Raw genomic sequence first — 27,768 nt, 5'->3', positions numbered from 1 at the left:
CTTTGATTTCCAGGTGTTGTAATTCCCACGTGTGCTTTTATTGTGTCACCAAACAGACAAAGAGGGAAACCACAGCTCCAAGAGGAGCTCGTTTTCCAGAGGTGCCCTTCCTGCCGTGGTGGGAGTGTGTGGTGGGATGCTGCTGGGAGAAGCCTCGGTTAACACTGGGACCACGAGTGATTGTCTCAAACCCCTTAAAGCATTCAAGTGCTTTAATCGGCTGTTCCCACAGGACACAGGTTCCTGCTGGTTTTCCTCATGATCCTCCCTTCGTGTGTGGATGGAGCTTCCCCATGGGGAGGGAAGACGCATCCGAGGTGAGGCCGGAATGCCGTAAGTGGAACTTGAGCTCTGTCCCTTTACAGATTGGAGGATCCAGGGCTTTGTGAAGGGTCTCCCAGCTCCTTCCCAGGCACGGGGCAGATGGGATGGAGCTGGAGCTCTGCCTGCTGGTGGCCTCCATCACCAAGGCAGCACAGGGAGGGGATGCTGCAGTGGGGATGTGCTGGGCAGCGTTGTTCCCGCATGGATTCCCTCAGGCCACCTGGAATGTTGAGGGACCTCAGGGGGCAGATGCAGCAGCTCCTGTGCCTGCTGTGGGACATTGCCTGTTGAAATGGGCAGGGAAGGAAGGAGGGAAAGGGGGAACACTGACTGTGGAATAGATGAGGCCGGAGACACAATCTTCTGCATGTTTACATGCTAGAACATGGAATTAATTTACTTGACGCTCGAGTGTCTCAGGAGTAAGTATCAATTTTTATAGCTTACATGAAAATAAATCTTTTCTCCTTAGAGCACGATGAGGATACGTATGTACAATCGCTTCTGTTTATATACACCAATAGTTAAGTACATGAACACGTGGGGGAACAAACAGGTTTGGCTCTACAAGAACTGAAGGGGATGGGGACTTCCTGGCAGTCCGTCGGGGAAGCAGAGCGGGTGCGTCCCGCTGGCGAGTGTGCAGAGCACGGGACGGGGCAGGGCTGAGTCCGTGTACAGCAGTGACAGCCTCTCAGTTCTGGACACCACAGAGAGCACAGGACGGGGGCAGGCGGTGCCAAAGACCGGTCTTCCAAAGAGGACAGCAACGCCGCATCCACCACCGTGGGGCTGCTCCGGTAAGAGCCACGGTGCCTGCTCTCCGTGCTCCATCCTGCGACGGCGTCAGCCGCCCTCCTCATCACGTCCCCCGAAGCCAGCACCGCCTGGGGCCGTGCTGTGGCACAGGGCTGCAGTCCCCCTCCAGACACCACCGTCACACTGCTCCAGCCACCCAAGGCTGAAAATGTCTTTCACAGCGGGGTTCATCCCCCCCGCCCCGGGTCTCTGGCTCACGGGAGCCCCTCAGTTGATCTCCCCCTCCGTGAATTCCTCCTTTATGGACTGTTTGCGGGATTTGCAGTCGGGGAGGTCGAAGCCGAAGTCTGCCCAGTCGTCGGCAGCGCCGCGGTTGGGGATGGTGATGGTGTGGCGCACGCGGAAGTGCACGGCCTCCATCACCCGCTGCCGCTGCAGCTCCCCCGAGCTGCCGATGGAGATGGTGGAGGCGTTGCTGCTGGAGCGCAGGAGCTGCTGCGCGCCGTAGTCGTGGCTCTGCTTGAGCTCCTGCAGCCCTCGCCAGATGACCATGCGGTACTGCTCCGGGATCTTCAGTGCTCCGAGGTCCTGCAAGGACAGCGGCGCTGAGGCACAGCTCCGAGACGTGGGGCTGCACCAATGGGAGTGGGGCCCGGACACCCCAGCTTGTGCTTATTGGGGTGTGTGGTCGCAGTGCCCCCAGTGCCCGTGGTGGTGGGGCTGGACGCCCTGTGGTCATGACAAGCCCATGGCACATCCCCCCAGAGGCGATTTCTCATGTAACCGGTGGCCATGGCCCAGGTACTCCAACACAATCTTTGCATCGGGGCTGGCTTCACATCAAAGCGATGTGAAATGGGAGGGACGGGACCTCTCCTTCGGACCAGGCTGCAGAGCAGGATGTGAAGCATCCTCATGCCTGCTCACACAGGTTTGATTCTCCTCTGATCCTGGACCAGGAGGCTGGAGCAGCCCCTGCCCAGGTCATGCCCCAACACAGAGTTAGCAGCCAGTGCTTACGAGGCCATGGGCTGAGCTCGTAAAGCCAAGCCAGGTCCATAGCCTCAGGCCCTGCACCAGAACGAGCACGGTCAGAGCAAAGAGCTGCCAGAGATCAGGTTAATGCCAAACACAGAGACTCGGGAGCGTTAACTGCAGGAGACAGTGAGTATGTGATTAGTAACTACACACACCGACTCGCACACACGCTCTGGCCGTACCCGGCGTTTCCTTGCACAGCTCACAGACTCCATGGGGTTAGTTCAGAGAATGGTCCCAAACCAGGCTAAGGTCACACCACTGGCCCCAGCTACTAATGGAAAATCATTGTGTCTTGTATGGCCTCATGTCCCATCGCTCGCTCTGCCTGCTCCTGGGGGCAAATGGGATGGGGCAGGAGCTTTGTTCCAGCCCAAACACCAGTGCTGGGTTTATGGGGCTTGCTGTGGCTCAGGGGGTTTCAGGTTCTTAGGGTTTTTCCCTTCTTGTTGCCCTGATGGGGCTGTCAGCACCAAGAGGCTGAGGCTGTGCGAGCTCAGGCACCTTTAGCATCCCATTGCTATTTTCATAGCAGCTTTTGCCTGACCTGGGCTATTTCATTCCAGAGCTCCCATCATACAGATGCCCTGGGCTTGACTCCCTTATTTCAGCCCCTCTTGACTTAAAGATGAGCAGGGGAAGATGCAGGATTGGATCAGATTTAAAACGCAGGTGTTCCCACTGGCTCCATGGGCTTTGTGCTGAGCACCTCAGCCTTCTTTTGAGTTAGGGGCAGATCTACCTGGGCTCTGCTCTGGGGACCTTTCTTGCTTCTGATGGTGAAGACCAATTGTGGCTGCTCCCAAGGACTGAGCTACCACTAAACCCAAAGGATGTGTAACTGGAAGGGATAAATCCGGGGCACAAAAGCTGTGAGCACATTGGTGCCCAGGTCTCCCTTTCCTTTCAAAGGGGTTTCAGACCAGCAGCCGATAGAAACAAGTGGTAAGAACAGATCTCCCCGAAGCATTTACCTCTATGGATAGGTTCTGCAGGTGGTAAATGTTCTGTAAGCCCTGGGAGGTGAAATAGTCGATGCAGTTTGGACACCCCAATCCTGTTAAAAAACTGCAGAAAACAGTTGGAAGACAAAAGTGGCGTTAACTCCTGAGCAGTGCAATAGAAGCTGTGCTCCCAGGCAGCGCTGCGGTGGCAGACTGGTCCTGCTGCCGTCCCGGGGGTCCCCTCAGCTGCCACCACCATCAGAGTGAAGCATGGGGTTGTGTTCGATCCTAAGGCTCCCCACGTTTTCCTCCTGATCATCAGGTTTCAGCTCAGTAACGTCCTTGGAATGACTCAGGCGAGATGGAGCTGCTGGGAGGGAGGCTGGGGCTTGGCTTTGGGCAGCGAGGCGGTGTCATCACACCGTGCACCTCTGGTTACCCTGCCCATGCAGCATCCCTGGCTCCAGCAGGGCGTCCGGCGGAACACCCATGGTCTGTTTGAAGACCGACACACTAAGAAGCGGCTGCAGGCCTGCTGATGTGCTCCTGATGGGAAGAAGCCACGTGGAGCTGTTTCCAGGCATTGCTGGTAAGGAAGGGGAAGGGGGGAGTTCCCAAAGCTGTGGGCCAGTTTGGTGTGCAGGAAAAGAGCCTCATTCAGGTGCCTTTAATTTTTGTATTAAATTGTAATTAAATTGTAATTAAATTTAATTAAGCAGGGATGGCTTTGCTAGATAGGGGTATGTGATGGCAATAGGGCTTCCTAACTGCTCAGTAGCTGGGCTTTGCTTTCTGGGCTCAGAATGGTCTACGTGGTTTCCTGAGCAGTGATTTCTCTGTTGGGACCAGTGGCCAGTTGACCAGTTACTACACAGATCCAAAGGTTAGAGGGAGGGACAACAGCAAGAAACATCAGAGGACAAGACAGACAGGGCACCGGCTGCCTCCCCTACCTGACGAGGCTGGGGTCAGGGTTGTAGGGCGGCGGGGGGGTGCAGTGTGATCCAGACACCATGGACTGGGATGCGTGGCCCCCATTCATCTCTCCATTGGGCTGCATGGGGTGACTGTTCAGCATTCCGGGTCCTGGGCACAACAACCACCCGTTAGACATCACGGTGAGGGGCTCCCGTGGTGCCGCAGTGGGGTGAGGCTCTTACCCATGGGTGCGAGGCCGGGCGCGGAGCCGGAGCCGTGCTGTGCGGGCTGCCCCACCAGCTGGTTCACCGAGGGCAGCTTGTTGATGCCTCCGCCGTGGACCTTGTTCATGGGTGAAAGGACGGGGCCGTAGGAGGACGGGGGCTGCAGCTGGGTCCTGTGTGTGGGAACCAAGCGGTGGATTGGTCCCTGCAGCCGCCCTGCCCCATCCTTCATCACCTCCAAAGGGCCCTTTCCAACCCTAATGATCCCAGAGGCGATCGGAACCCCCTGCTGAGGCTGCAGGCACCGATCAGAGCGCTCAGCACCCATGGGGGGGGTTCAGTGCCACGAGTGAGGGTCTGGTACTCACTGCCTCTGCAGGAGCTGCTGCTGCTGCTGCCGGTAGGAGTCAACCAACTGCTGCGGGACCAGCTCCACCAGCTCCAGGCTCTCCTTTATCTTCATCAGGATCTCGAAGTTCTCCCGGCCTCGCACCTGCAGGACGGAACAAGCCCAGGGATTCGCCTTGCTCCCACCCCTCCCAGCAGCCTTCCCCATGGACCCTTATTTCCACCCAACCACATCTCTGTGCCCAGGGGCTATTTGGGACTGCCTCGCACATGGATTCATGGATGCTTTTGCCCCTGTTCTCATCACCTGTGCCTCAGGATCCCCATCCTTCCCCACATCACATCCCCAAGGTGTTTCTCACCACCCATCCAAGCCGAGCTCTAAACCAGCACAGCTCACCAACACTTACAGGCACATAATACATCTCTTCCTCCCCGTGCCGTCGCTTCTTAATGCCAGCCCCTAGTGCTGGGATGCCCTGAGGGCTCTGCTTGAACGCTGGAAAGGAGAGAGGAAAAGCATTGGCTTGCTGTCCTTGGGAGGCAGCGCACAGCTGGCACATCTGGACAGCACCCAGAGCCATGCGGGATGCTGCTGTTCACCTGGGTTCTGGCATTGGTGATGTCCCTTGGGTAGTGATAATGATGAACAAATACTCTGGGACATGAAAGCCCTGCACAAACAGCTTTGCACTGGGGGCAGGAGGGAGGGGGTCCTGGTTGTGAGACTTTAGATTTAGTCGAGAAGGTCAAAGCGTTGTGGCTGGGTGTTGTCTTGAGCCCAAGCTTCTGGAGCGCAGTGATTTTTGGGATGGGAAAGGGGTTGAAGCAGAAGCATCATGTGAGTAACAAAGGGGTGTGGGTGCTGGCAGGAGCCTGGGCTGCAGCACAGCAGCTCCCTGAGCCCCCCTCCCTCTCCAGCAAGGGACTCACTGCGCTTGTTGGTGCTGCCGTTCTTGGCTGCGCTCTCATTCAGGGCTTGCTGCTCCCGGTAATGGTCCTCATCAGCCTTGCGGTCCCTGCCCGGGCAGGCACAGATCCGGCCCTCGAAGGATCTCCTCCCTAGGACCTGGCCGCTGGGAGGAGAGGGGAATCAGTGACCCTGCTTCTGCTTGGGAAGTGCACCACAGCGCATCCAGCGCATCATGGTCCAGCTCGGAAACCAGGGTCTGCCCATCCCTCCGTGTGAATGGATTGCTCAGGGAGCAATGGATCCCCAGGGTGCTGCCCTGCAGCAGCAGCGGGCTCCTTGGCCAGAGGAAGGTTCCAGCTGCAGCCAGAAAAGCTGATGCTGGCCTGGGTTCCTGGTCCCTTTGTGCCTGGTCCCCAGTCCCTCTGTGCCTGGTCCCCAGTCCCTCTGTACCAGCCCTTTTCCTACCTGCTGTGTGCTGGGGCTGCCACATCCCCTTCCCCTGAGGTTGCTCCCTGGAGGGGGGGATTCATCCCGAGGGTTTCCAGCCCTCCCACAGCAGTGAGGGATGCCCGTCCCTGCTCCGACAGCCACTCACTCTCGTGTCTCCAGGGTGATGATGATGAGGATGGGCCTCCTGTTCATCCCTCCCACGCAGCTGCTGTTGCACATGAAGTTGTACAGGATGGTGGTGAACTCGGTCCCCACCTGCCCGGGAGGGGAAAGCAGGCACTGAGTGATGGGGACGCAGGGAGGGAACCCCCGGTGTGGGTCTGGCCCCTCACTGGGGGAAGCCAGAGAGAAGATGGGACTGTGCAGGGGCTGCAGGGTTCCTGAGGCCCCCAAGGGCAGAACTGGGGGGGGAATCTCTCTTTGCACCCCACTTCCCAGGGATGGGATGCTCTCGGATGCTTCCCATGGCTGGGAGCTGCAGATGGTTTGGGAGGCAGGCAGGGGTGGCCTCAAATGGGCACGGACAAGTGAGATGCTCCCACCCAGCAGCCCCAGCACCAGCAGCTTCACCCTCAGCACCAGCAGCATCCCAGCTGGAGGCAGGGGCTGGTCCTGCCCCCCCATCCCCTGGTGGCAGGTACCTGTGGAGGCTCATAGGGCACCATCACGCTCTGCCTTCCCGTCACGGGGTCATCCACGTACTGGGAGAGGTTGTTGCCTTCCACGCGGATGAGGTGGCTGGCGGGGGCTGCCTGGCCTGCAAGGCAAAGCTCCGTGTTAGGGGCCGTGGCAGCGCCGGTGCCGGCGCAGGGGCAGAGCCGCGCTCACCATCATTGAAGTCGCGGCCGAGCTCGTGGTTGGGGCAGCGCTTCACCACCTCGGTGACGTGCTCTGCCTTCTTGTAGATGGGCATGGCCCGGATGATGGTGCCCGGCGGTGGCGGCGAGGACACCTTGATCTGGATGGGACATGTCTTGGCGATCTGGCAGTAGAGTTTCTTCAGCAGGGGGGAGTACTGCAGAAGAAGAGATGCCCATGGGGCGAGCGGCACTGGGCTCGATGGGGTGGTGGATGCTCCCCTGCCTGCCCCCGGCTTCCTCGGCTGCTCCCTTCTCTTTCCTCCCTGCACGGGGCTCACGTCCGCCTCCAGATGATGGTCCCACTGCACCGAGAGGCATTTCCAGCCCTTCTTCTCCTCTCCCACCCACCTCCTGCTTCCTCACTGCTCCATGTGAAGCATGAACATGGCACATTAAAATCAGGGTTATAAACCCCCTTCCTAGGAATGGGACCGTGCCAGGGCAAGGCTGCTCTAGGTGCCGACGCACAGAATCACCCCAGTGGCTCCATGATGGATCTCAGCACTGCAAACTGCTGCTGCAGTCATAGGGCATGGTGACCAAAGCAAGTTCAGCCTTTCTTCATGATAACTGTTCTCTAGGATCAGTATTCGGGTTTCCCCTGGAAATACTTAAATGTGACCGTATTTGCCCATGCTGCATCGTGTCTGCTTTCCCTGTCAAGGGCTGGGAGCTGCAGGAAGGGGTTCCCAGCCAGCCCAAGCGCTCTGGCAGAGCAGAGCAGTCACTCCGCTGAGACTTGGAGGAAGCCTTGCTGCAAATCAGCATAAACCCCCTTCAGACATCACTGGAAGCATCACGCTGAGTCTATTATCACACACGAGTCCTGGCTGAGCCAAGGGTTGGGATCACCGAGGGCACCAACGCACCACAGCCTGAGGGGTTCGTGCTTAATGGCAATAACAGGACTGCAGCTCACGGTGCACGGCCTGGGAGTTCAGTTCTATGGAGCACGTGTGGCCCGGGCAGGGATTGTCCTGGCCATGAGGTGATGCTGTGCGGCTGCCGCAAAGGGGACACTGTGGTTCCTGCCCGTTCCAACCCTCCCTGCTTCCAGAGCTGGGGAATGCAGAGCCTGTCCCTCAGCTCCAGGAACCCCGTGTGTCAGCGCCCAGGTGTGGGGCTGTGCGATTCCCTTCCACCTCGCCGGTGCCACACTGTTTTCCATCTCGCAAGGAATGTGTTTGCTATACAGGAGCCCACCCCTGCCGCACAGGGAGAAGCCAGTCCCTGCATGGCAGGGCATGTTCCTGCTCAAAGGATTTTATCTCATCCCCACAACGAGATGCCCGCTGCCAAAAAAATACCACCGTGCAGGGTACTGCTGGGATGTTAACGCTTGTCCCGAGCCACCCGAATACAGGTGGGCAGGGGACAGCGAGGCTCCTGCTGCCCCCCTCTTTGGGGTCAGGGGATGCTGAAGCAGGGCTCAGCGCCGCACCGGGAGGGTGCTGTGGGGCTGACACAGTGGTGCATCCCTTGTCTTCCCAATGCCCCGAGCCCAGCCGGCAGGAGGGAGCTGTGCCTCCTGGCCTCACTGCCCTTGCTGTAGGCTCCCATGGAGCCTGCAGGTGTGGATGAGCTCCCCACCCCCGGGGAGCAGCTGAAGGGGGAAACGAGATAAACCATTTCCAGGTGGTCTCTGTAGGGAGGATATAAGGGGAGAAGCTTCTGCCAAGGCAAACTGCAGCAGTGAGGGTGGTCAAATGCTGGTATTGCCTCCCAGAGGGATAAGGCAGTGGGCAGAGCCTGCCCAGCACTAGAGAGGGCAGGAAGATGCTGTGGTCATTAGAGGCTGCAATCAGGAGCTATACAAGAAGCTCAATCTGGCAGCAAGAAATCACCCTCAGCGTGGGAGGTATGTGGACTTGCCCAGGGAGAAGGGATGCTTAGAAACATCGCCATTAACTGAAATACCCGTGTTTTGCCTTGGAACCTGATGACTCCATGGCCAGGTTGGGTTCCTGGGCACCATCCTGCATCTCCAAGAGGACTGTGCTGGAGCTGGAAGCACGGGCTCTGCTTGGGAGGCAGTTGCTCCCCTCTGCCTGGCTGGAGGAAGGAAGATCTCGGCCATGGCCCAGGTAAGCTGCTCACCCACAGCGCAACGGGGGCTGAACACCCTCGTTTGAGGAGCCCACATGGCAAAACAAGGGTTATTCGGAGGGGGGCTCTTCCTTGCCAGGTGTTAAAATACTGACAACTCCTGTCAAAGGATCCTTTCATGTAGACATTCCCGGGCAGCCCTCGACATGCCTGGGAAATCTAACTGCTCTGGAAGAGCAGAGGTGCATTATGGCAAGTTCTTTGGTAACAAATTCTCTCATTATACCATGTTATGACATGGATAAATCTCTGTTAAATAGCAGAGCGATTGCCCCGCAGGGGGAAAGGCTGCCGCTCAACGCAGGCATGCCTCCACTGATAACCTTATCGTGTCTTAACAGCTCCGGGATTGCCTTCAAAGATCCTTCCACAATAACAAACGATTCTTTTAAGGAACTCGGTGCTGATAACTTGGGCGAGCAAAGTCAGGGCTGTGCCCTGTGCGGCAGTGCTCCTGGTCCCGTGGACCCAGCCTGTCCATGGCCACCAAGCAGGATGTTCTCAGGATCCCAGGAGGAGGCTCAGCATCCCCAGCCAAGGAAAAGCCATTGGCAGCGTATGCTTTCCATAGGGGACAGCAAAACGCATGGCCTGCTCGGGCACTGGGCAGAGAGCCTCTGCTCCTACGTGCTTATCTGTATTCCTAACCCCCCTCCATGTGAGCATCCCTGAGCAGTGCTGTGCTGCACAACGTGCTTTACTGATGCTTTGCAGGCTGCTCACTCGTATCCTGCCTGTTCCATGGTGTTTGGATGAGCTGACCTCTTAAAACCAGCTGCACATGAACACTTCCCAGCGCTGGGGCATCAGCACATCCAGACCTCAGCCCCAGGACTTCTTTCACACCTACAGAAGAGCTTGGCTACGTTCTGCCCTGGGCACCTCCTGCCTGTATTTTCAGGTCCTGCTCTACCCTTTGGGCCGTTAGCATCTGTGCCCCAGTTACGTTATTGCCAAGGTCATCTCTGCCCGTAGAAAAAGCCAGAGAGCGTCTGTTAATGCCCGTTTGCAGAGCACAACAGGTTCATTGCTCGTGTGGCTTGTGGGTGCTGGGTCTGTGTCAAAGAGCAGTAACAGCACTGCGCAATCTGCCTGAAGCCCACATAAACTTGCAGCACATTTGTTCCCCTGGGTTTCTCTGTAGTTGGGCAGCTTTCAGCGCCAGCCCTCATCTGCTGGGGTGAAAGAACACCAGCTCCATCACTGTCCCTTCCCTGCTCCTGTGATCTGTCCTGCAGTGCAAGTCCAGAGCGCTAGGAATAACTGGAAAAGCCAGATTGTTTAAACACCAGCAGTAAATCAGCATCAACCTCTGTTTCTCTAGGGATGTGGTACCCCAAAGTGTCTTTAGATGGGGTTTCTTTCACCTCTGTGTTTGAAATGCAGCTACTACTTGGGTGAGACAGAGACCGCGCTGCACCAGTAATGGGAAATAAACCCAGATGGGAGACAGAGCCCGTGGTGCAACCGGGCACTGCAGGGGCTTGCCAAGGTAATCCTGCACTGCCACTGCTGCATCCAAGGAAGGGCTTCACACATCACAAGATCCAAATGCGCCGATGCCCCACAATGATTCACGATGGCTGATGCGAGCTGTGATGCACCCTTAGCACCCGCTCCAAAAGAGGCCACTGCACTATGGACCCATAGCCATGGGTTTTCCCTATGGATGCTGACAGCCTCACAACCCGAATCTTCCGTGTGGGAAGACCGACTGGCAACGTCCATCTCCCCCAGCCCTCCCTGGGCAGCAGAACCGCTACGAGGATGTGTCCCAACAGATTCGGAGCTGATAAAATCTTATTTATCTTCAACTGTTGACACTGAGGCGTCCAGACTTGCCTGCTCCGGGAGGGCCGCAGCCAAGTCCTCCTTTCCCTCTTGAAGGAAATGATTTGCTCAACAATTACTTTTTCCACAAATCCTCCCCCCTCCTCCCTACCAGCCTCCTCCTCCTCTCCTACATTCCAGTCTCCTCATTAGCTCTACTCAAGACGTGTCCAGGACTGCAGTCAATGGATCCCAATAAAGCCACTAGCCTGGCAAGAGAGAGAGAAGAAAAGTGCTGCCTCCGGCTGCTAATTTCCTTGCGCTCCCCAGCAAGCAGCTGCGGAGCTGCATCCTGGGACAGGTTCGGACAGATCGGAGCCGAGAGGTGATAATAACGTGTCTGTCATCTCACTCAGACATGTAGCATCTTGCAAACCGCAAATACCGTTAACCGGCTCGGACGAATCTGTTACGACAGATCCTGAAGACATGCCGGCTGCACAGCTCGGCCTTTCTTCTCTCTAATTTCTCTTTAATAACCAGTTTTTAATCACCGGCCTCTGGAACTTCTCACTGAGCTGGAAATTCTTCCCAAAGCTCCTCTGTGCCTCCTTTACTACGAGAGCACAGCCAGAGCATCACTGATGCCCAAGAGCATGCGGTGCTGCCTGAGCCATGTGAGGGGCTGGGCAGCAGAGATGCTGCTCCAGAGCAGCTCTAAGGGATGCCCCAACCCTGGCTGCCCAATGTTGGCAGTGCCTGCACCATGGTGGTGACAACTTGGGTGCCACCTGCAGGTAACACAGTGGGGCCACCAGTGATGCCTTGGGGCTGCCACTGGAGCAGACACAGCAAGAGAAGCCTTGTGTGCTCCAGCCTACATTCTTCTACCTTTATTATCGTGCTATTACTGCTAATTACAATCCCTTTGCTCACCCCCAAAGGAGTGCTCTCCCTTCCTTCCCCGGTGTGCACATCCTTACAATAACTGCCAGCCAGGATCCCAGCCGTTCTTAGTCACCGAGCAACCAGCCAGCGCTGGCACACGCGGAGCTTGGTTTAATCTCTTCTAGTAAGTCTGACTCCTTCTGTGTGTCTGGATACTCGGGTCCTCTGACCAAGCCGGTGCTGGAGGTCCCTCTCATCCAGCAAGGCAGTTATTCTGTGCTGCGTTATCAAGATTGGATACAGGGAGCAAGCTGGGAGGGAAGAAGAGGCTGAGTTGGGCTTGGGAAACTAAATACAAAAGCCACAATGGCAAGACCTGGACCTGGGGGAGATCAGCACCACCCGCAGCATCCCTGGCAAGCAGCAGGGAGCTGCTTCTGCTTCTTTACAGCCCTGCCTGCAGTGGGCACAGGCAGAGAGCGTGGTTTGCAGGGGGCACATGCAGCATCCGTCTCTCCCCATCCTTTAGACTTCCCAGGAATGTGTGGCATGGGATGCAGCCACATCTCCTCCCAAAAGCCTTGGTGGGGCTGTTACTTGTGATAGCACAGATATGTATTTCCTCCTGCAGCCTATTCACTATCTCAGTCCCTCCAGCAGGTCCCTCAGTCCCTACATCCCCTGCATGGTGTGGATCCAAGTGGAGAGGAGCCGGCCAGAGCAGCCCCATTTCCCTGGTACATCCTCTCCCACTTCTCCTGCAGGAGAGCGCTGCCTTCCCACTGGAGCAGCAGTTGCCAGTAAGTCGTTCCCTTGACCTGTGCATACCATAAACGTTCGAGATAGTGGAGCTGATAGCGGGATCGTGTTGGAACATCGCACACCGAATTCCTTTGCCTTTTTTTTTCCTTAATTCCATTGTGTCTGGAGCTCCCGGAGCCTCATCCACGCCCTGTGAAAGCTGGTGGAAAGCCTCCAGTGGGCTGGCTTCAATGGGCCTGGAGCGCGCTGATGCTGAGGCTGCTTTCCTACTCCTGGCACACCAAAACAGCCACGCTCTTCTGCCCAGCCACCAGGGTGCAACCAAAGATGTTTGTGGCTCTGTGCCGCACTACGCATCCCCCTGCTCATCCCCAGCCTGCTGCTGTTGGATGGGGACCTCCCTAAAACACGGTAAAGTGCCAGAGAGAGGGGCTTGTTTTCTGTAGGTGCTGCTAAAGGTCTTGCCTTCCTGTTTACAACCCCCTTTACCCCAACAAGTGACCAAGGGAGAACCTACCTCCTGCCACACCAGTTATTCCCACCTTCCTCATTCAGTTTGCATCAGACAAAGCATTTCAGCTCCCCCAGTACCCACACTCCAGCTGCAAGATCAGTGGAGCTGCTGGACCCAGCTCAGCATGACAGTTTCCCACTGGCCAAGCACTGGGATGCTGTGGGTGATTGGTTTGCTGTGGGTGACTGGTTTGCTGTGGGTGATGGGTGCTCCATTGCAGCGGGAGCACCTCACCTCCTCTCTGAACCTCTCCATCCTTTCCATTGCAGGCTATTTGCTCCCACAAGCAGCAGGCAGAACCCTGGATGGGGACCCCTCTATGCTTATCCCTGGCTTCATGGACCCCCTGTCTGCTCAGCTCAGAGGTTTGTCCCTCTCCCCCCAGCCCCAGGGTCTCTGTGCGAGCCCGGGCAGCTGCCCCACGCGGGGGGCTCCATTCCCCACATCCTTTTTCAGCCAGGCCACGGGAGGCCAAAGACCCCATTAACGCTTCTGCCGGCTCTGGCACACCGAGAGCCTCTTAGAGGGGAGGGCGCCGGGATGCGCCGCGCACCCCACTTGCGAACAGTCCTAATTACCCATCAGTTACCAGCTGGCCGGCGTGGCCAGGGGCTGCCCGCGAGGAAGCAGCCGGGCTGGGCTCGCAGCTCCAGCGTGCACGGGCAGCTCCGGGGACCCGGGAGTCCTGCGAGCTCCCAGCAGACCGGCAGATGCCGGCGTGCCCCGTCTTGCCGCGCCGCAGCTCCCGGTCCTCCCTCCCGCCGGAGCACGGCCTCCAACCCACAGGGAAAACCTTATTGTCAGCATTTCCTGCCCGTGGCTCTCTGCTGGTGAAGGGGCCATTAAAAAGGAGCAGGGAGGTGGAGGCGGCCGGGGGGGGGGCTTCCTGCAGCGCTGCTGCTTTGGGTCAGGATTCGGGATAACGTGAGGTGCTCGGAGTCGGGATGTCACCCATCTCTGCAAGGGCAGACCCGGTTCGGGTGATGTGACCCCAAAGCCCTGTCCGAAAGCTTCACCTCTTCTCCATTTTCCTATTTCCTAATGTAGAAACTCAGTGGTGTAAGGCTACAGAGAACAGATGATGATCCTCTGGTTCCATTCCCTACACTGCTGGTCCCTGCCTACTCGTTTTGCATGGAGCCTGCAGAGTCTGCCTGAAGTACAGCTTATCTTTTGCGAGATATGCGGGCTCTTCATTTGAATACTTCAGGAGTTGGAGAATTCGCTGCATTCCTTGGTAAATTGTGCCTATGGTTAATTATCCTCCCTGCTAAAAAAATTCCACCTTGTTTCTAGTCTGAATTTGCCTGGCTTCAGCTTCCAAGCACTGGATCTCATTATGCTTTCTGCTATTAGATTAAAGAGCTGCCTGCTATCAGAAACCATCTCCTGCAGGCTGCGATCGAGCCACCCTTACTCTTCTCATGGAGACCTTTCACGCAGAATGTTTCTGGTATCACCCTTCATCTGCTCCAAATCTTTCATCTTCCTTGGATCTCCCTCCCAGACCTTTTCTGTTTTGGCAGCAGAGGGTTTGGAGCATGGACACGAGAGCTGCATGTGCATGGGAGGGCAGGGAGCTCCATGATGCTCAGTTCCCCCTGCCCAGGCGCTGCAGAGCGAGCCACCATGCAGCCAGCTCATCTCCTGATGGTCTCTGGCCATAAGCCTCCTTCCCTCAGCATGGGAGAATGGATAACGCTGTGTTTCCCAGAGGGATTTGGTCAGGACCCTTCAAAACCAGCAGTCTATTGGGCTACTCGCTTCCATCCACCAAAGCTGATGCCAAGTCATTTGACGACCCGCACCAAACTGTTTGGCTGGGCATTGCCTCTGCTCCAGCTGTCCGCTCCTTGGCTGATTCTCCATGATCCAATCCCAGACTGCAGGAGGCCTTTGGAGCTGCCGGGCTGGCAGGGTCTTCCTCAGGGTGAAGGGCTCCCGCTGCTGCTTGGCTGGGTGGCGTCATTGAATCCCTGTTCAACACTTCAATGGTCCTGGTGCGCATCGCTCGGTGCAGTTAATCTTGTTCAAGAGCTGTGAGGCTTCCCCAGCTATGGATGAGGAGTCAGCCTGGATTCTTCCAAAGTGTTGAATGAAACCATGCGTGTCCTTCAGCACACCGAGATGGTTAATTCTGATACCCGTGGCTGCAGCATCCCTGAGCTGTCAGATGTTGCTGGCCCCAGCCTTACTCACCGCACACTTAACTCTCCTTCCCAAGTGCCTGCATTTCCCAACAGCTTTCCTAGTCTTACTTGTACGCTGCTACACGTCGCTTCTGTGGAATCACACTGCGTAGGTACATCATCGTTTGTACATGGACTGGCAATACAGAACAGATGGTTTCCTGCTGAATTCCTTTCTCCATTTAACCAGGACAGGCTTCCAAGCATGGCAGTGACAGTGCAGAGCTCAAGGTGATCAGGAGAAAGGCAGCAGCCCATCTTCCAGCACAGAACATGCAGCTGCATGGCTGTGGCAGCCCTCAGCCAGGAGGACATGCAGTGAATCTGGCTGTCACCGAGCAGGACCACTCTTTACATGGTGAGCCGGGCGCTCTGCACCATCAGCACTCCTGCAGGAATTCCTTTTGCAAGCGAAACATCCCCTGTACTCTTCAAGGTGCAAGATGCTGCTGACCCACGTCTGTTCACAAGGCTCAGCTCCACTGCAGTGACATGCGGGCTGAATGGTGCCAGTCCTGCAGGCAGCCCTCTCCTGGGGGACGTTCCATCAGCCCTGCCTTGCAGTGCAGGGTCTACACATCTCTGCCTGCTTTGCCAAGCATTAAACCTGCCTCTGGGGCACAACCCTCTGCTCTTCGGGGGATAACTGCCCAGAAAGACCTTAGTGGCTTGTTCAGTTTGCTCCCTGCAGCTGCAACAAGCATCATCTGGCAGGAGAGAAGGGTATTTCCCTACTGGTAATTACAGTGAGCACAGAGCATACCTTTAGTAGGTGTTCTCTATGTCTTTTGACACGTGTGGGTACCCCCTGTCTCGCTGTCTGAGGGTGTCCTGCCCATAGCTGTGTCTGCTCCATCCCGTAGCCATCTCCCCAGTGCCAGTAGCTGGAAACAGTGGCAATCTCACATTAGACCCTTTCCAGTCCTCCTGCTTCTACCCAGGGAGAACTGAGACAAGACTTTGTGGGTTCAGTTTCCATTTGGCTGTTTTTGTGGCACATGAATGCCTCCTTTCCCTTGACAGGTCCTGTGCAGCTTCACTGTTACCTGAAGTGAGTTACCCCTGGTAAGGATGGAATTGGGCTGGAATCACATCCGACCCTGAGCACCTATTTACTAAATACCTTAAGAAATGCATCCTTTAGCAGCATCTTCAAGGAAAGACAGAGGAAAAGAGTGAGGACAACCGCTCCTATGAGGACAAGTAGTGTTTAATCACAGAGCTGGTCCCAGCCGCCGGGTCAGCACAACTCAGCAGTGAAGCCGTGATGCTCCAGCCTTGGACACCGGGAACCTGCTCTGCTGTCCCAGCCAGGGACTGGGCTGCATTCAGACCTCAGCTCCCTGCTGCCTTGCCCACTCTGCCTGCCTGCGGTTGTCACAGACCCACCGCCATAGCCTGTCCCCCCTGCACCCTCTCCATGACACCGGGCAGCCCCCTGTGCTGCGCCGGCAGCAGTGAGCAGAGCAGCACCCAGCAGGCGCAGCCCGGGATCTGCCAGCATGAAATCATCCAGGGACACTTTCTGTCTGCCGCGGCAAGGACCATCTTGGCAATTCAACACATCAGCTTCCAAAGTCCAAGCCGCCAGCACCCCCCGGGCTCATCTATCTCTCCTGGTCCCCTCTGCTTGATTCATGATAGTGTCAAACCACAGCCCCGGCGGAAACCCCTGAGTCAGGAGCCGGGATGTGAGTTTAGGACCACAAAAAGCAAAGCAGTCCCCGTTCATTCTGCCCGGATCCTGTGTCCCTGATGTGCAGGGGACTGCACGGACGGGGACCAGCCCTGCTCCCGAGGACCGCGCTGCTGCGCGCCGGTCGCGGCGCCGGGCAGCGATCCCTCCGTGATTAAACACCTACAGTCACTGTGCCACGACTCGCAGGGGTTAAGTCACTCTTCTGACACGAGAGGAAAAAGGATTGTAAATGACAAGCAACAATTTACGGCAAAGCTGAGATTGGTGACAGTGGTTGCGAGCAAAGCTCCCTCTCACCCACTGCCGCGCCTCTGACAGCGGTAGGGAAGCACCATGAGAACGAGGCAGGTATTTCCCCGGGATTCTCCCACTTTATGATTTTCAGGGATGTTCACCTTCAGTTTAGGGAATTGCTGTGAGAAAAGTTACATTCAAACCGCTGTTCACAGCCCTTTTGGAGAGCATCGCTGAAAGCAAGCACTGATGCTAACTGCACCTTTTGCTTTCCAGGGGAGCCCGTGCAAGTGAGGTCCCCACTGGACAGTGGCTGCATCCTGCATCCACCCCATGCAACCAAACCCTCTGCATCCCACTGCAAATCACCACCAAGACATTCAGTTGTGTGCGAGCTGAAAACGCTGGGGGCATGGCAAGCATCTCCCTAGCGAAGGCAAGAAGACATGCAACAACTTACTGTCCAGGTGGCCGACTTGGCGGTGCTGGATTGCTGGAAGGTCACCTCAAAGTGGTGGGGACCAGGGTAGTCAGTGTTGGAGGGGATGACGGGAGCTGGGGACATGGCGTCGAAGGTAGAGCTGGGCTGCGAGTAGGGCGAATGCGTTGGGACATTGGAGGTGTGCTCGGAGCTGTAGGGGCTGGTGGAGGCTGCTCTGCTGCCGATGCTCTGATCCATGCTGTTGTTCAGCAAATTGAACTGGGACTGGAGGAAGGGAAAAGGGGAGGAGGGAAAAAAGAAAACACCAGCCAGTTTGAGACATGGAACCTCACCACGGTGCTGCGCTCCGGGTGTCCTGTTACAGCCTCCTTAAAGGGACAGTGCGGGAGCCCGGTGGAACACCCCTAAGGGTCGCTTGGGGCTTTGGACAGGTCACCACTTGTGCGAGGGGTGACCTCGATAAGCTTAAACCATCCCCTTCCACTCGCTCCATCCTCATGGGAGGCAGCGAGGAGCTGAGATTCCCGGGCTCTAGCATGGGTTCTGCCATAGGGGACCAGGCAGGGATGCTGTGGGAGATGTCCCGCGGATGCGGGGTGGGAGAGATGGCCCCGTCCTGCGTCCTGCACACAGGATGGGTGCTGCCATCCCAGCAGCGAGGGTCAGGGAGGATGAGGAGGAGGATGACCGCCCACCCTGGATGAGGCATCATTCCCACTGCGACCAACTGAGGCAGGAGCTGCCTCCATCCACCTCCCGCGTGCATTCCCGTGTCGCATGTGCACACACAGGGCACCTCTGGAAGCGTTTCCCTCTGCAGAGCCGGCTCTGAATGGTGGTTTGGGTGATGCTCCCCACATGGGATGTTTGCTGTCAGCAGCTTCCACCCAGGCAGGTCTAATTTGGGGAAAACCTCAAACCTACAAAGTAGCTGCGATGCAGGCAGGTCACTCGGCAAACGTGCCTCTTTGGGCTGGTTCTGGCTCTTATTCCAGACCTGCTGGGCTAAATCCTGACCTTTTGCTATTTAGTTTTCCTATTCCCCTTCTGAACAGTCACTGTCAGAGTCTTCCAGTAAAGTGGCAGCAGTTTTACCTGCAGGCACAGCCTAAGCTAAAGTGCTCTCTCAAGAGCCGCATGGCTCAAGCAGCCTGAATCTCTCCTCAATCAAACTAAAAAAAAAAAACCACTTCTTTTTTCTATAGTAGGGAAATAAATTACTATAAAACCCCAAAATCACAAATGTAATTGTTTCTCAGAGCAATAGGGATGGGTTTCCCCCCAAAATCTGCAGCATTTCCAAGCAGACCCATGCAGCCTGGGCTCTGCAATGACCACGTGCAGTGGCCACTGCACTGATCCTCGTCATTCCCTCTCCCCGCAGCACCCAGCACTGGCAGCTCCGGGATCCGAGCGCTCCAGGGGGGCGGTTTGGGGCCGGCCATCCCACTCTGCCACCTGCCTTCCCCCGCGAAGGGCTCACGGCTCAGGAATCAAGAGACGTGTTTTAACTTGGGATCCCAACCTCACCCAACCGTCTGCGATGTCTGATGGTTTAAAGGCACTCAGCCTTCTGCAGGGAAGCTCTCCTGTTGTCTGCATCTCTCCCAAGGTCGTTGGAGCCTGTGACTAACCGGAGGAATGCTGAGCAAGATCCGGCTTGTTCTTACACAGATACAGCCATCTTCTCCCCTAAAATATGTGCGTAAACCCCTCTTTTCCTTCTCGCCGCCCTATAAATAACCCAGCTGAAAACAAGCCCCCCCATTCAAACTATCCACAATCCCAGGTGAGAAACTCTGGCAAAATGGGTGTTCAAAACACCCATGGAAATCCCTTGTTGTCCAGCTGGGAAGCTGCAGCCAAGTCATCCTCGGGAAGAGAAGCTCAGGCATGGAGCAGGGAGAGAACAGCAATGGGAAAAGGGCTTGCTGCTCACTGGGGTTGATCCACAGCCTAGATAACCCCAGAGTATCCCAATCGAGCTGGTTTGTTCTCCTAGGAGCAGGGAAGGGCTGCGGGGACCTGGCTGCACACACACCCTGTGCCCTGCCATGTGCCTGTGTTAGGAATGAACCAAACAGAGGGTAAATGCTCTGCACAGGATGAGCAAACCAGGGGACCTGCAGCACCATCCTCGTATATCCAAGAGCATCCCAACCTCTGTATGGGAGCCTTCCCTTGGGAAAAACGGTGACCACTTCGTGCATGAAGGAGATACAAGACTCAGAGCATCTCCTCGACAAGTCGGGCTGGCCACCCCAGCCGGGATCCTCACCACCATAAAGCAAGGACCAATGTCCCTAATCCCGGGCTTTGGAAATCCACCGGCACAGACCTGCCCAGGCAGGTGCAGGAAAAACAACAGGATTGTTTGAAAAATTGACTACATTTTGGAAACAGTCCCCTAAAAGAGAAAGGGAAAGTGAGAGTGTTCGTGTGTCTGTGTCAGCAAACCCAACGCAGGGCTTGAGTGTCTGTGAATACACATCCACACAGGTATGCTCATCCACACACGCAGATAAACGTTCACATGGCTGCAGCAACAACATCCCAAGCACAGCACTACCCTGCGAAATGATCCCGGTGCTTCGGACCAACAGACATAGGACAAACAGGAGGAATGACGGAATTCCTGGTCAGGAAGCACAGCACTGCTCTGTTCTACCTCCAGCTGTGTCTCTGCCCGTATCTAACTTCCATAATGCCAGAGAGCAGACTCAAACCCTCCTGCCTGGGAAAGCAACCTCAGCGCTGGAGGACAGGGCTGAAATCGGATCGCCCGCAGCACAGGTACCGTTTCCTCTGCCTCCCAAAGGCTCCAAAGCAGGGCAGAAAGCCCGCCTAGGGCCACAATAATGCTGATGGCTTGGCCCAGGAGGTCCCCAGTGAAAGACAAACTGGTGCTTGTGGTGCAAGGGCACTCCTTGAGTGGATGCTCAGGCTGATGCTGCTCCTGTCTGCAGTGAAGGAGCCTGCATCCCTTCACACTGGAGCTTGAAATCACGCCTTGGGCTCTGCAAGCACCATCCTGGGCAAAGCAAGAGAGGAACCCGACCAAGCCACCAGAGCTGCAGCATCCCACAGGGATACAGCTCATTATTCATGACAGCCATGGGATGGGGAAAGGCTCGCACCAGGACAAGCCCTTGGTGCATCCCAGCTGGAGCCTGCACTCGGCACAGGGTGATTCCAATAAAGCAAGAGAAACCCCATTAACAACAAGGAGCACCTACCGTGGTGTAATGCTGCATCGGGTCGCTAACGTACAGCATTTTAGTTGTCTCGGGGCTCACGGGGCGCTGGGAAGCGTCCTGCCACGGGAGTCATGGGGTCGGGGCAGGAAGGCAGGCGGAAGGAGGGAGCGCCGGAGCAGGGCCGGAGCGGCAGTGCCAGGGATGCTGCGCTGGCCACCCGAGTGCAGCCAACTGTAGGCTCTTTTGCCTTTTTCATCTCCCTTAGTTCTGTCAACTAGCTGCATCCAACAACAAAACGGGGCCCACCCCTTCTGTCCCTCATGACTATTCATTAAAGCACAGGGCAGGCCCCAGCTTGCCCAGTGATGGACCGGGCGATACCAACCATTCCCACTGCAGGGAGAGCGGGGGTCCAGCTCCAGCATCCAACCTGACTCCTGGCTGGAAAGCTGCTTCCAGCTGAGCTGGCCTGGAAACCCATTTTGCCAGAGCCTGTTACCAACAGACGGAGTCGGCTGCATTTGCATTGACCAGATGATGCAGTGACTCTAAGACAGCTCCATATCTCAGAGATACGGAGCTATCCCTATTTAGATGTTTAGATAGGGATAGGTAAGGATAGATATGGGTACATAGGGATAGATGTTTAGATAGATATCTAGACAGATACGGATAGATATATGGATGGATGGATGGATGGATGGATGGATGGATGGATGGATAAAGATAGATGGAGTGACCAGACAGATTTCCTTCCAGCTCGAGGCAGACGGGGAACAGTGTTCCCTTCATCCAGACCTGAGTTGAGTGGCATATCTGGAAGGTGGAACCAGCGTACATCACCCACATACAAGGAGGTCCACAGCAGTGTCATACATAAAGCTCTGCACAAACTACCAGCTCTGTAGTTGGCATCTCTAAGCAAAAGGGTGGCTGAGGAACTGTTCCCATCTTTAATTACAGCATCTCCTCCTGCAGGACCCTGAAGTAGGCTTTCAGGAGCAAGGCAGTGCCCATGCAGGGAGCATCACACAGGGCAGCTCTTGGAGCATTTGGGTGATGTGCTCATTGCCACCGGGAGCAGCGGGCTCACCGCACGGAGCCCCCACCACAGCTCCCGTGTCCTGCCTTCCTTTCAGGCAGGTGGCATCCCGTTATCTCTGCTTTTCTTTCCACACGTGTCAGCCAGCGAGAGCTGAACAAGGCTCCACCGGGAACACCACGGGGCCGGTGTAAACGTTTTCTATGGCTCATTATCCCTAACAAGGATCAGGAGCTGCCTGTGCTCAGCGCCCTGCGAGGCCAGTGCTGGCCTGGGCTCACTGTGGTTGCAGCAGGAGCAAGCTCAGCGAGGGGCAGCTCCCAATTAGCACCACCACCTCCACCTGATCCCGCTGCCAGGCTCCTGCCCCTGCAGGCAAAGCCAGGGAAAGGGAGGGAAAACGAGTGGAAAGCGAGGGAAAAGGGACTGGGGGAGGGGATGCAAAGCTGGAGAGGAGGGAAAAGGAGCCCTTCTGGAGGGAGATGCAGCCAACGGCCGGAGCCGCTTCAGGGATGCTCCCGGGAGGCAGCGCTGCTCCCGGCACTGAACACAGCGAGTGACCTGGGAGTCTCACGCGCCCGCTGCGCTTGTCAAACCCTCTGCCTCAGAGGGAGGCCCACCAGATTCCCAGCAGGGAAGGGGATGACGGTGGGAGCAGAGCTGGGTGTCGGGAGCACAAATGCCCCTCCAGCAGCTCCACTTGCAAATGGCTTTCACTGCGCAGCATGTTTGTACCAGAGTGAGTCACACTCCCCTCCTGTCCCAAGCTTCACAGGGTACCCTTGCTCCCAAGGTACCAAAGCTTCACTGCCATTGTAGCACGGAGCCCCTGCTGCTGCATGCAGCTGTCTTATCTCTTCACAAGTAACCACTGTTTGCCCCCTGCATCATCCAGCTGCAGTCACAGGTTATCAGCCGTGCACCACCACCAGCAGCGCTGCAACTGTACTGCTTGTGTGTGGTTTATGAACCAGCAACATCCCACTTCCTACCCCAGAGCCCCCAGCCCACTGCGGGGAAATCCAGCTTGCTTGATGCTTCTCCCTCTCGTGCAGCCTGAGCACACTCACCATGACCGAGTCATTCATGCTCCTCATCTGGAAGACATCCATCGTGACCTCCGTGCGGTTGGAGACCTCATTGCTGCTGGCGTGGTTGGATGGAGGGAGGTCAAAGTAGGTGCTGTCTGGCTCCCTGCAGAAGAGGGAATGGCACAGTCAGCCCTTGGCTCACCAGCACAGCCCACACCACCACCAGCAGCCTGCCGTTCCCTCGGCCCTCGGCCCCTTCCCAACTTCTCCTCCATCCGCTGCTTTCAGGACATACATGCTCCATGGAATTTGAGCTGCCTGTCATCACCAGTGCTCCGGCAAACGGAACGGTCTGAGCATGGAGATCAGAGTTGGGGAGCAAAATTCTCAGTGTGCAAAGATGAATGGGGAAAGTGGAGCATGATAAAGACACCCGTCTCACCTCGGGCTACAGTAACGATATGTACTGACACGGATTGCAGAGCCAAGGCCACTTCTGCTCCCAATACACCTCAAGGCAAACCATCGGCCATCACTTACAGCGTGCTCCAGAGGTGCTCAAACGTTGTGCCTTCATCAGCGGGCGAGGACTGGGACATCTTCCCGGAGGGGGAGTCTGACAGAGGATAAACCACTCTAGGAGCAAGGAGACACAGCGAGGTTAGAGCTGAGCGTGCCGCCTCACGTCCGCACGGGCAGGAGCTTCCCACCTCGCACATGGCTCGGAGCCATCTTGACCCTGCGCTGCCTTCCTCTGCCCCACCACGCAACCATCCTCCTCCTCCTCCCTTACCCGCTCCCTGGGAGCAGCGGGACCTCTCCCCTGCCCCGGCTGACGTGGATGTGCACTCTGAGGCTGCTCCTCTTCCCCAGGCCAGCGTGAGCACCTCCTTTCAACTCCGTCCCGACATCTAATAGTGAAAGCCTGAGGACTTCCTGCTCGCGGGGCTCGAGCCGCCGAGCACGAGGGCAGCGCTTTCTGCCTGAGTGGTGCTCGGGTCCTTCTGAGTCAGACGGGGACCGGGTGGCCACAGGGGCTGAAATAGCTACCAGTGAAAGCCTGGTGTCCTCCCACCCCTCCCCGTCCCATGTGCGACAGAGAAAGGACCTGCACATCCGCTGTGGGAAAAGGAAAAGCCTAGAGCTGCCTGCGGGTGGCCTTACCCTGCTTCCATGCTGCTTTCCCTGCCCCAAGGCAGCAGGAGCTTCAGGAAGGAGCCAGGCCTTTCCCTTCGGCACAGAGCAGCTCCGCACCGCCCCGGCTGCGTGGTCACGATGGGTGACACCAGCTCTAACCACGCAGCCGCCCTCCTTGTCGAAAGGAAAAAAGATCTGACTATTTTAAGGGCGTTTTGGAGGTTCCCTTTCACTTTCAAAGCACCAGCGGCGCTTGCAAAGCCAGGCCAGTGTCGCAGCACGCTCCAGCTCTGAAAGCCACGGGACAAAGAGAAGCTCGGGCTGTCGATGTTAAAGCACAGCCCTGCTGCCGTGGTCATCGCACATCCTGGGAAAGCATCTCGCCGCGAGGATGCCAGCCTGGCAGATGGGTGTCTGGGCTGACAGAGTCACAAAAGGCTTTCAAACAGGGTTCCCCAAGGTGCCAATGACTGTAATTTACCCTAAAAGAAGGTGCTGGTTAGAGTCCTGTTACGCAGGGAAGGAAGGAGGCATTCACATCCAGGGAAACTGGGAAATCACTCCTATGGGGATGTCCAGCAGAAGGATGAGAAGGAGAGGAGGGAGACCCTGTGGCACAGCTGAATTAAAGGTGACTGGGAAGAGCCTATTTCCACATTGCTAAAGAAGCAGTGCTAGATGGCCTGGGTGTAATTACCTCCCCAGTGCCTACAGTGACTAACCCGGGGCTAAACACAGCAGCAGTGGCAGAGCTCCACAGCAGCCCCAGCCTCTTCAAGCCCCTCGGATCCATTTGGAGGCTCTTCCCCTCTGCCATAACTGTGTCAGCTCCCTGATGTCACCAGCTTCCCAGTGCCAGGTTGGAGTTATCACCCCGACTTCTGCCACAGAGCTCAAGGCAAACCCACACCAGGAGGATTCGACACCTCCAGAGACCAAAAGCTGCTTCTTAAAGTGAAGCTCTCTTTGAGGAAAGGGTGCTCGGCGTGGCTGCATGGGGACAGCTGCCTGCAGCAGGATGCACACCGGCTTTATTGCAGGCTGCTGGCGTGATCTCGCTTGGTTTCATTGGGAGAGCCGCTATCCACCGGCTTCCCAATGCAGCTCCAGCATTCCCTGGGTTGCTGCTTCCCTCTGTTGCTGGTCAGAGCATTGCAGGGAAGTTGCACATAGGAAAACCCGGCTGGGAGTAGTAAGACAAAGCCTGGGGACAGGCAGTCCGCCACCTCTGCTCCATGGGGCTTAGCACCCGGGCAGGGGCTGCCACTATGGGGGCTGCAGGTGTGTCCAGGAACTTCCCTTTGAATTCCCACTGGTTCCAGAGATGGGAGAACAGCTCTCTGGGGGAGCAGAGCAGATGAGCTCACATATATTCAACCACAGGTTCATTCAACCCACGGGTTTGACCACAGAGTCTGAAAATATTCTTAGAATTAGTATAAACTGACTCCCTTTTTGCATCACTATAAGAAGGTGAAGGTACCACAGGCGTGATGTGGGGGTTACAGCCTTGCTGAGAGCGATGCCTGGAGCTCAGTTTCTGTGCTCTCTAGGAAGAGCATCTTTGCTCTCACTATTAACTTTAAGCCTCAATTTTAGGCACCTAGAACTGTCCCTTCCCATTTCACCTGACAATAACCTATTCACCACTATCCTGCCACTCTAACAACCAGCAACAAAATGTGACAGCATTTTGCAGCCACCTTAAAGGGAGATAAATGCATAGACCCTGTATAATGAGGCTATGCCTAATTCTTAAAGACTCTTGCCCATCCTAAGAGAAGAAGATGACTTGTGAGAGCCATTCCCAACTCCCACACCGAGCTGCTGTGTATTGCGTGATGGCTGTGCACTGGCTCCTGGACCTTCTCATCTCCTCCACACAAGGAGACCCATCCGGTTCCTCCAGCCCACAGCAAATAACTTCATGTTTGCAAACTCCTGAGGTGCCAACACTACCCTGTGCTATCGCTCATTCATTGTTGAATTCCCACTGCAAAGCAAGGCTTGTAAAAGCAACCGAGAATGAGCAAGTTTCCCTGCAGTGCAGCACGCTTGGATGTCAGGAGCCCTCTTTGGGATCCAGCAGTTTCCTGTCAATTTTCTTTCCAAGGAGAGAGCAGGATTTTTGATACAAAACAACTCAATCAGACTCATTGATGGGCAGGAGGCGAAACCAGCCAAGCCATCCTCCCTGCCTGCCACTGAGCATCAGCCATGTGGAAGGACCCAACTCAGCATCCTGTCATACCCATCCCCACCTCTGCCTTTCCCATTCCCATGGCCCATTTTTACTCCACAAATGCTTTAACCCCAGATCTAAGGCACTTGGGAACAAACTTCCCACAACACTTTAATACCGCAGAACTAGCCTACAAAGCAACGCAGCCACAAATCATCTTCCAGTTGCATTAGCAACACTCGAGAGGGTCGTGCCGAGTAACTCCCGCACACAAACAGCAAGGGATTCCCTTTTGTCACGTTTTTCCTCCTACCTGCTCTGGCTCCCCAAGCGCTTCGAGTTCCCCTGGAGGTCTCCCGCGGGCAAGAGCAGCCTGGGATTGAGGATCTATGTTATTTACTGCCCTACAATCAAGTAGCGTCCTGGTCGCCTAGGCAATGACATTGGAGCTGCTGAAAGCTATGTGAAAAGTGAGGCAAAAGCTTGCGCGCTCCTTCCTGGAGTAGGAGGCAGTTGCAAGGGGGTGGGGAATGCTCAGCCAAGCGTGCCCGGGAATTAAGCTGGTCACCAAAGTGACTCCGGCTGTCGGGGCTCCGGCAGCCCCCCGCAGCACTGCGCCCGAGGCTGGGCTTTAGCAGCGAAGGAGCGGGGAAGGAGACTCGATGTGGGCTGACCCCGAAGGAGGCTCTTCCTCTCGCCACACTGATGGGCTGAGCTGGTTCTGTGCCTGTGCTGGTCAACGTGACCGGCTCGTCAGCACTGGGCTCTCGGAGGACCGGGGCAGCCCGGTCGGGGGATCAGCAAGGTCCCACCACACTGTGGGAAAACTGGCCTGACAAGATACGCATAGAGTGGCAGCGGATGAAGATTGAGTGTTTCTGATCAAGACCCATCAGTAATGAGACTCTAGTTATGTGCGTTGGGCATACTCAGAAGATAGAGGGGAGCCCGAGATGAGCTCTTAGGCAGAAGCTCTTCCCTGTGAGGGTGCTGAGGCGCTGGCACAGGGTGCCCAGAGAAGCTGTGGCTGCCCCATCCCTGGCAGTGCTCAAGGCCAGGTTGGACACAGGGGCTTGGAGCAAGCTGCTCCAGTGGAAGGGGTCCTGCCCGTGGCAGGGGTTGGAGCTGGAGGAGCTTTAAGGTCCCTTCCGACCCAAACTGTTCTATGATTCTATGATCTACCAGCCCCTAAATACATCAGAGCTGCTGTAACCAGTTTTGGGGCCCCAAATACATGATCCATAATGAAAACAAGAGTCAAACACTTGCTCTGACCCAAAGTTTATTTTTTAATGACCGTGTCTGTACCCCCTAAAGGAGAATGCCCCCCCCCCCCTCCCCAAACCTTTACTTCTTTATTACTTCCAATCCAGCTACCGTCCCTTTTACAGGTAAGCTCCTCTTGCAATTAGCGCTCCTCTGCCCTCGCTGCGCCCCTAATTGCCATCAGCAATTAGCCGGGAGGGGTCATTACCGCGGGCGGGGGGGCGCGGGGCGCTGCCCGCGGAACAGCGCCGGGATGGGGGGCGCTGGCTGAGCGCGGGGGCTCGCTGAGGCCGCGCAGGGGCTGGGGGGCTCTCACCGTTACGCGCCTCATTAGGGGCTCATTTACATGTTAATTACCGACCCCGCGCAGGAGGCGCTGCACCAGGACTACAACTCCCGGCGTGCCCTGGGGCACCGCCCTCCCTGCTCCGATTGGCTGTCGGGACAGCTCCGTCCCGCTATGATTGGGTGTTGGTAGGCCCGGTTCCGCCCGTTCCCCACTTCCGCCTCGGGCCGGGGCCGGGGCAGGGA

General features: G+C 56.5%; 1 protein-coding gene and 1 long non-coding RNA gene across 4 annotated transcripts; one reads left to right on the top strand and one right to left on the bottom strand.

Annotated features, from left to right (window-relative positions):
- Window positions 1–1,330: 1,330 nt before the first annotated feature.
- On the bottom strand, window positions 1,331–26,410 carry TP73 (tumor protein p73). Of its 3 annotated transcripts, none has more exons than XM_057418150.1 (14): window positions 26,285–26,410; window positions 23,193–23,288; window positions 22,692–22,815; window positions 17,401–17,646; window positions 6,747–6,933; window positions 6,560–6,675; window positions 6,064–6,173; window positions 5,489–5,631; window positions 4,966–5,054; window positions 4,576–4,700; window positions 4,226–4,380; window positions 4,019–4,151; window positions 3,096–3,189; window positions 1,331–1,671 (listed from the first exon to the last, which is right to left on the bottom strand). In XM_057418150.1, exons 2-14 carry the CDS (start codon window positions 23,249–23,251, stop codon window positions 1,351–1,353), a joined length of 1,902 nt encoding a protein of 633 aa, XP_057274133.1. In that variant the 5' UTR covers window positions 23,252–23,288; window positions 26,285–26,410; the 3' UTR covers window positions 1,331–1,350. The 3 variants fall into 3 exon arrangements, with proteins under 3 accessions (XP_057274133.1, XP_057274122.1, XP_057274142.1); XM_057418139.1 differs by lacking the exon at window positions 26,285–26,410 and adding an exon at window positions 23,817–23,946; XM_057418159.1 differs by lacking the exons at window positions 3,096–3,189; window positions 26,285–26,410 and adding an exon at window positions 23,817–23,946 and having other exon boundaries at window positions 1,517–1,671.
- Window positions 8,453–13,570, top strand: LOC130603986 (uncharacterized). Its single transcript, XR_008973335.1, has 3 exons — window positions 8,453–8,636; window positions 12,203–12,342; window positions 13,088–13,570. It is a non-coding gene; the product is annotated as an uncharacterized LOC130603986 (long non-coding RNA).
- Window positions 26,411–27,768: the final 1,358 nt, after the last annotated feature.

Source organism: Pezoporus wallicus, unplaced genomic scaffold, assembly GCF_028554395.1.
Source record: "Pezoporus wallicus isolate ANWC-B61680 ecotype Strahan unplaced genomic scaffold, APGP_CSIRO_Pwel_v1 contig_13766, whole genome shotgun sequence".
Taxonomy (NCBI): Eukaryota; Metazoa; Chordata; class Aves; order Psittaciformes; family Psittacidae; genus Pezoporus; species Pezoporus wallicus.
The sequence above is the reverse complement of the archived record's forward strand: the minus strand, read 5'-3'. Positions and strand labels throughout refer to the sequence as shown.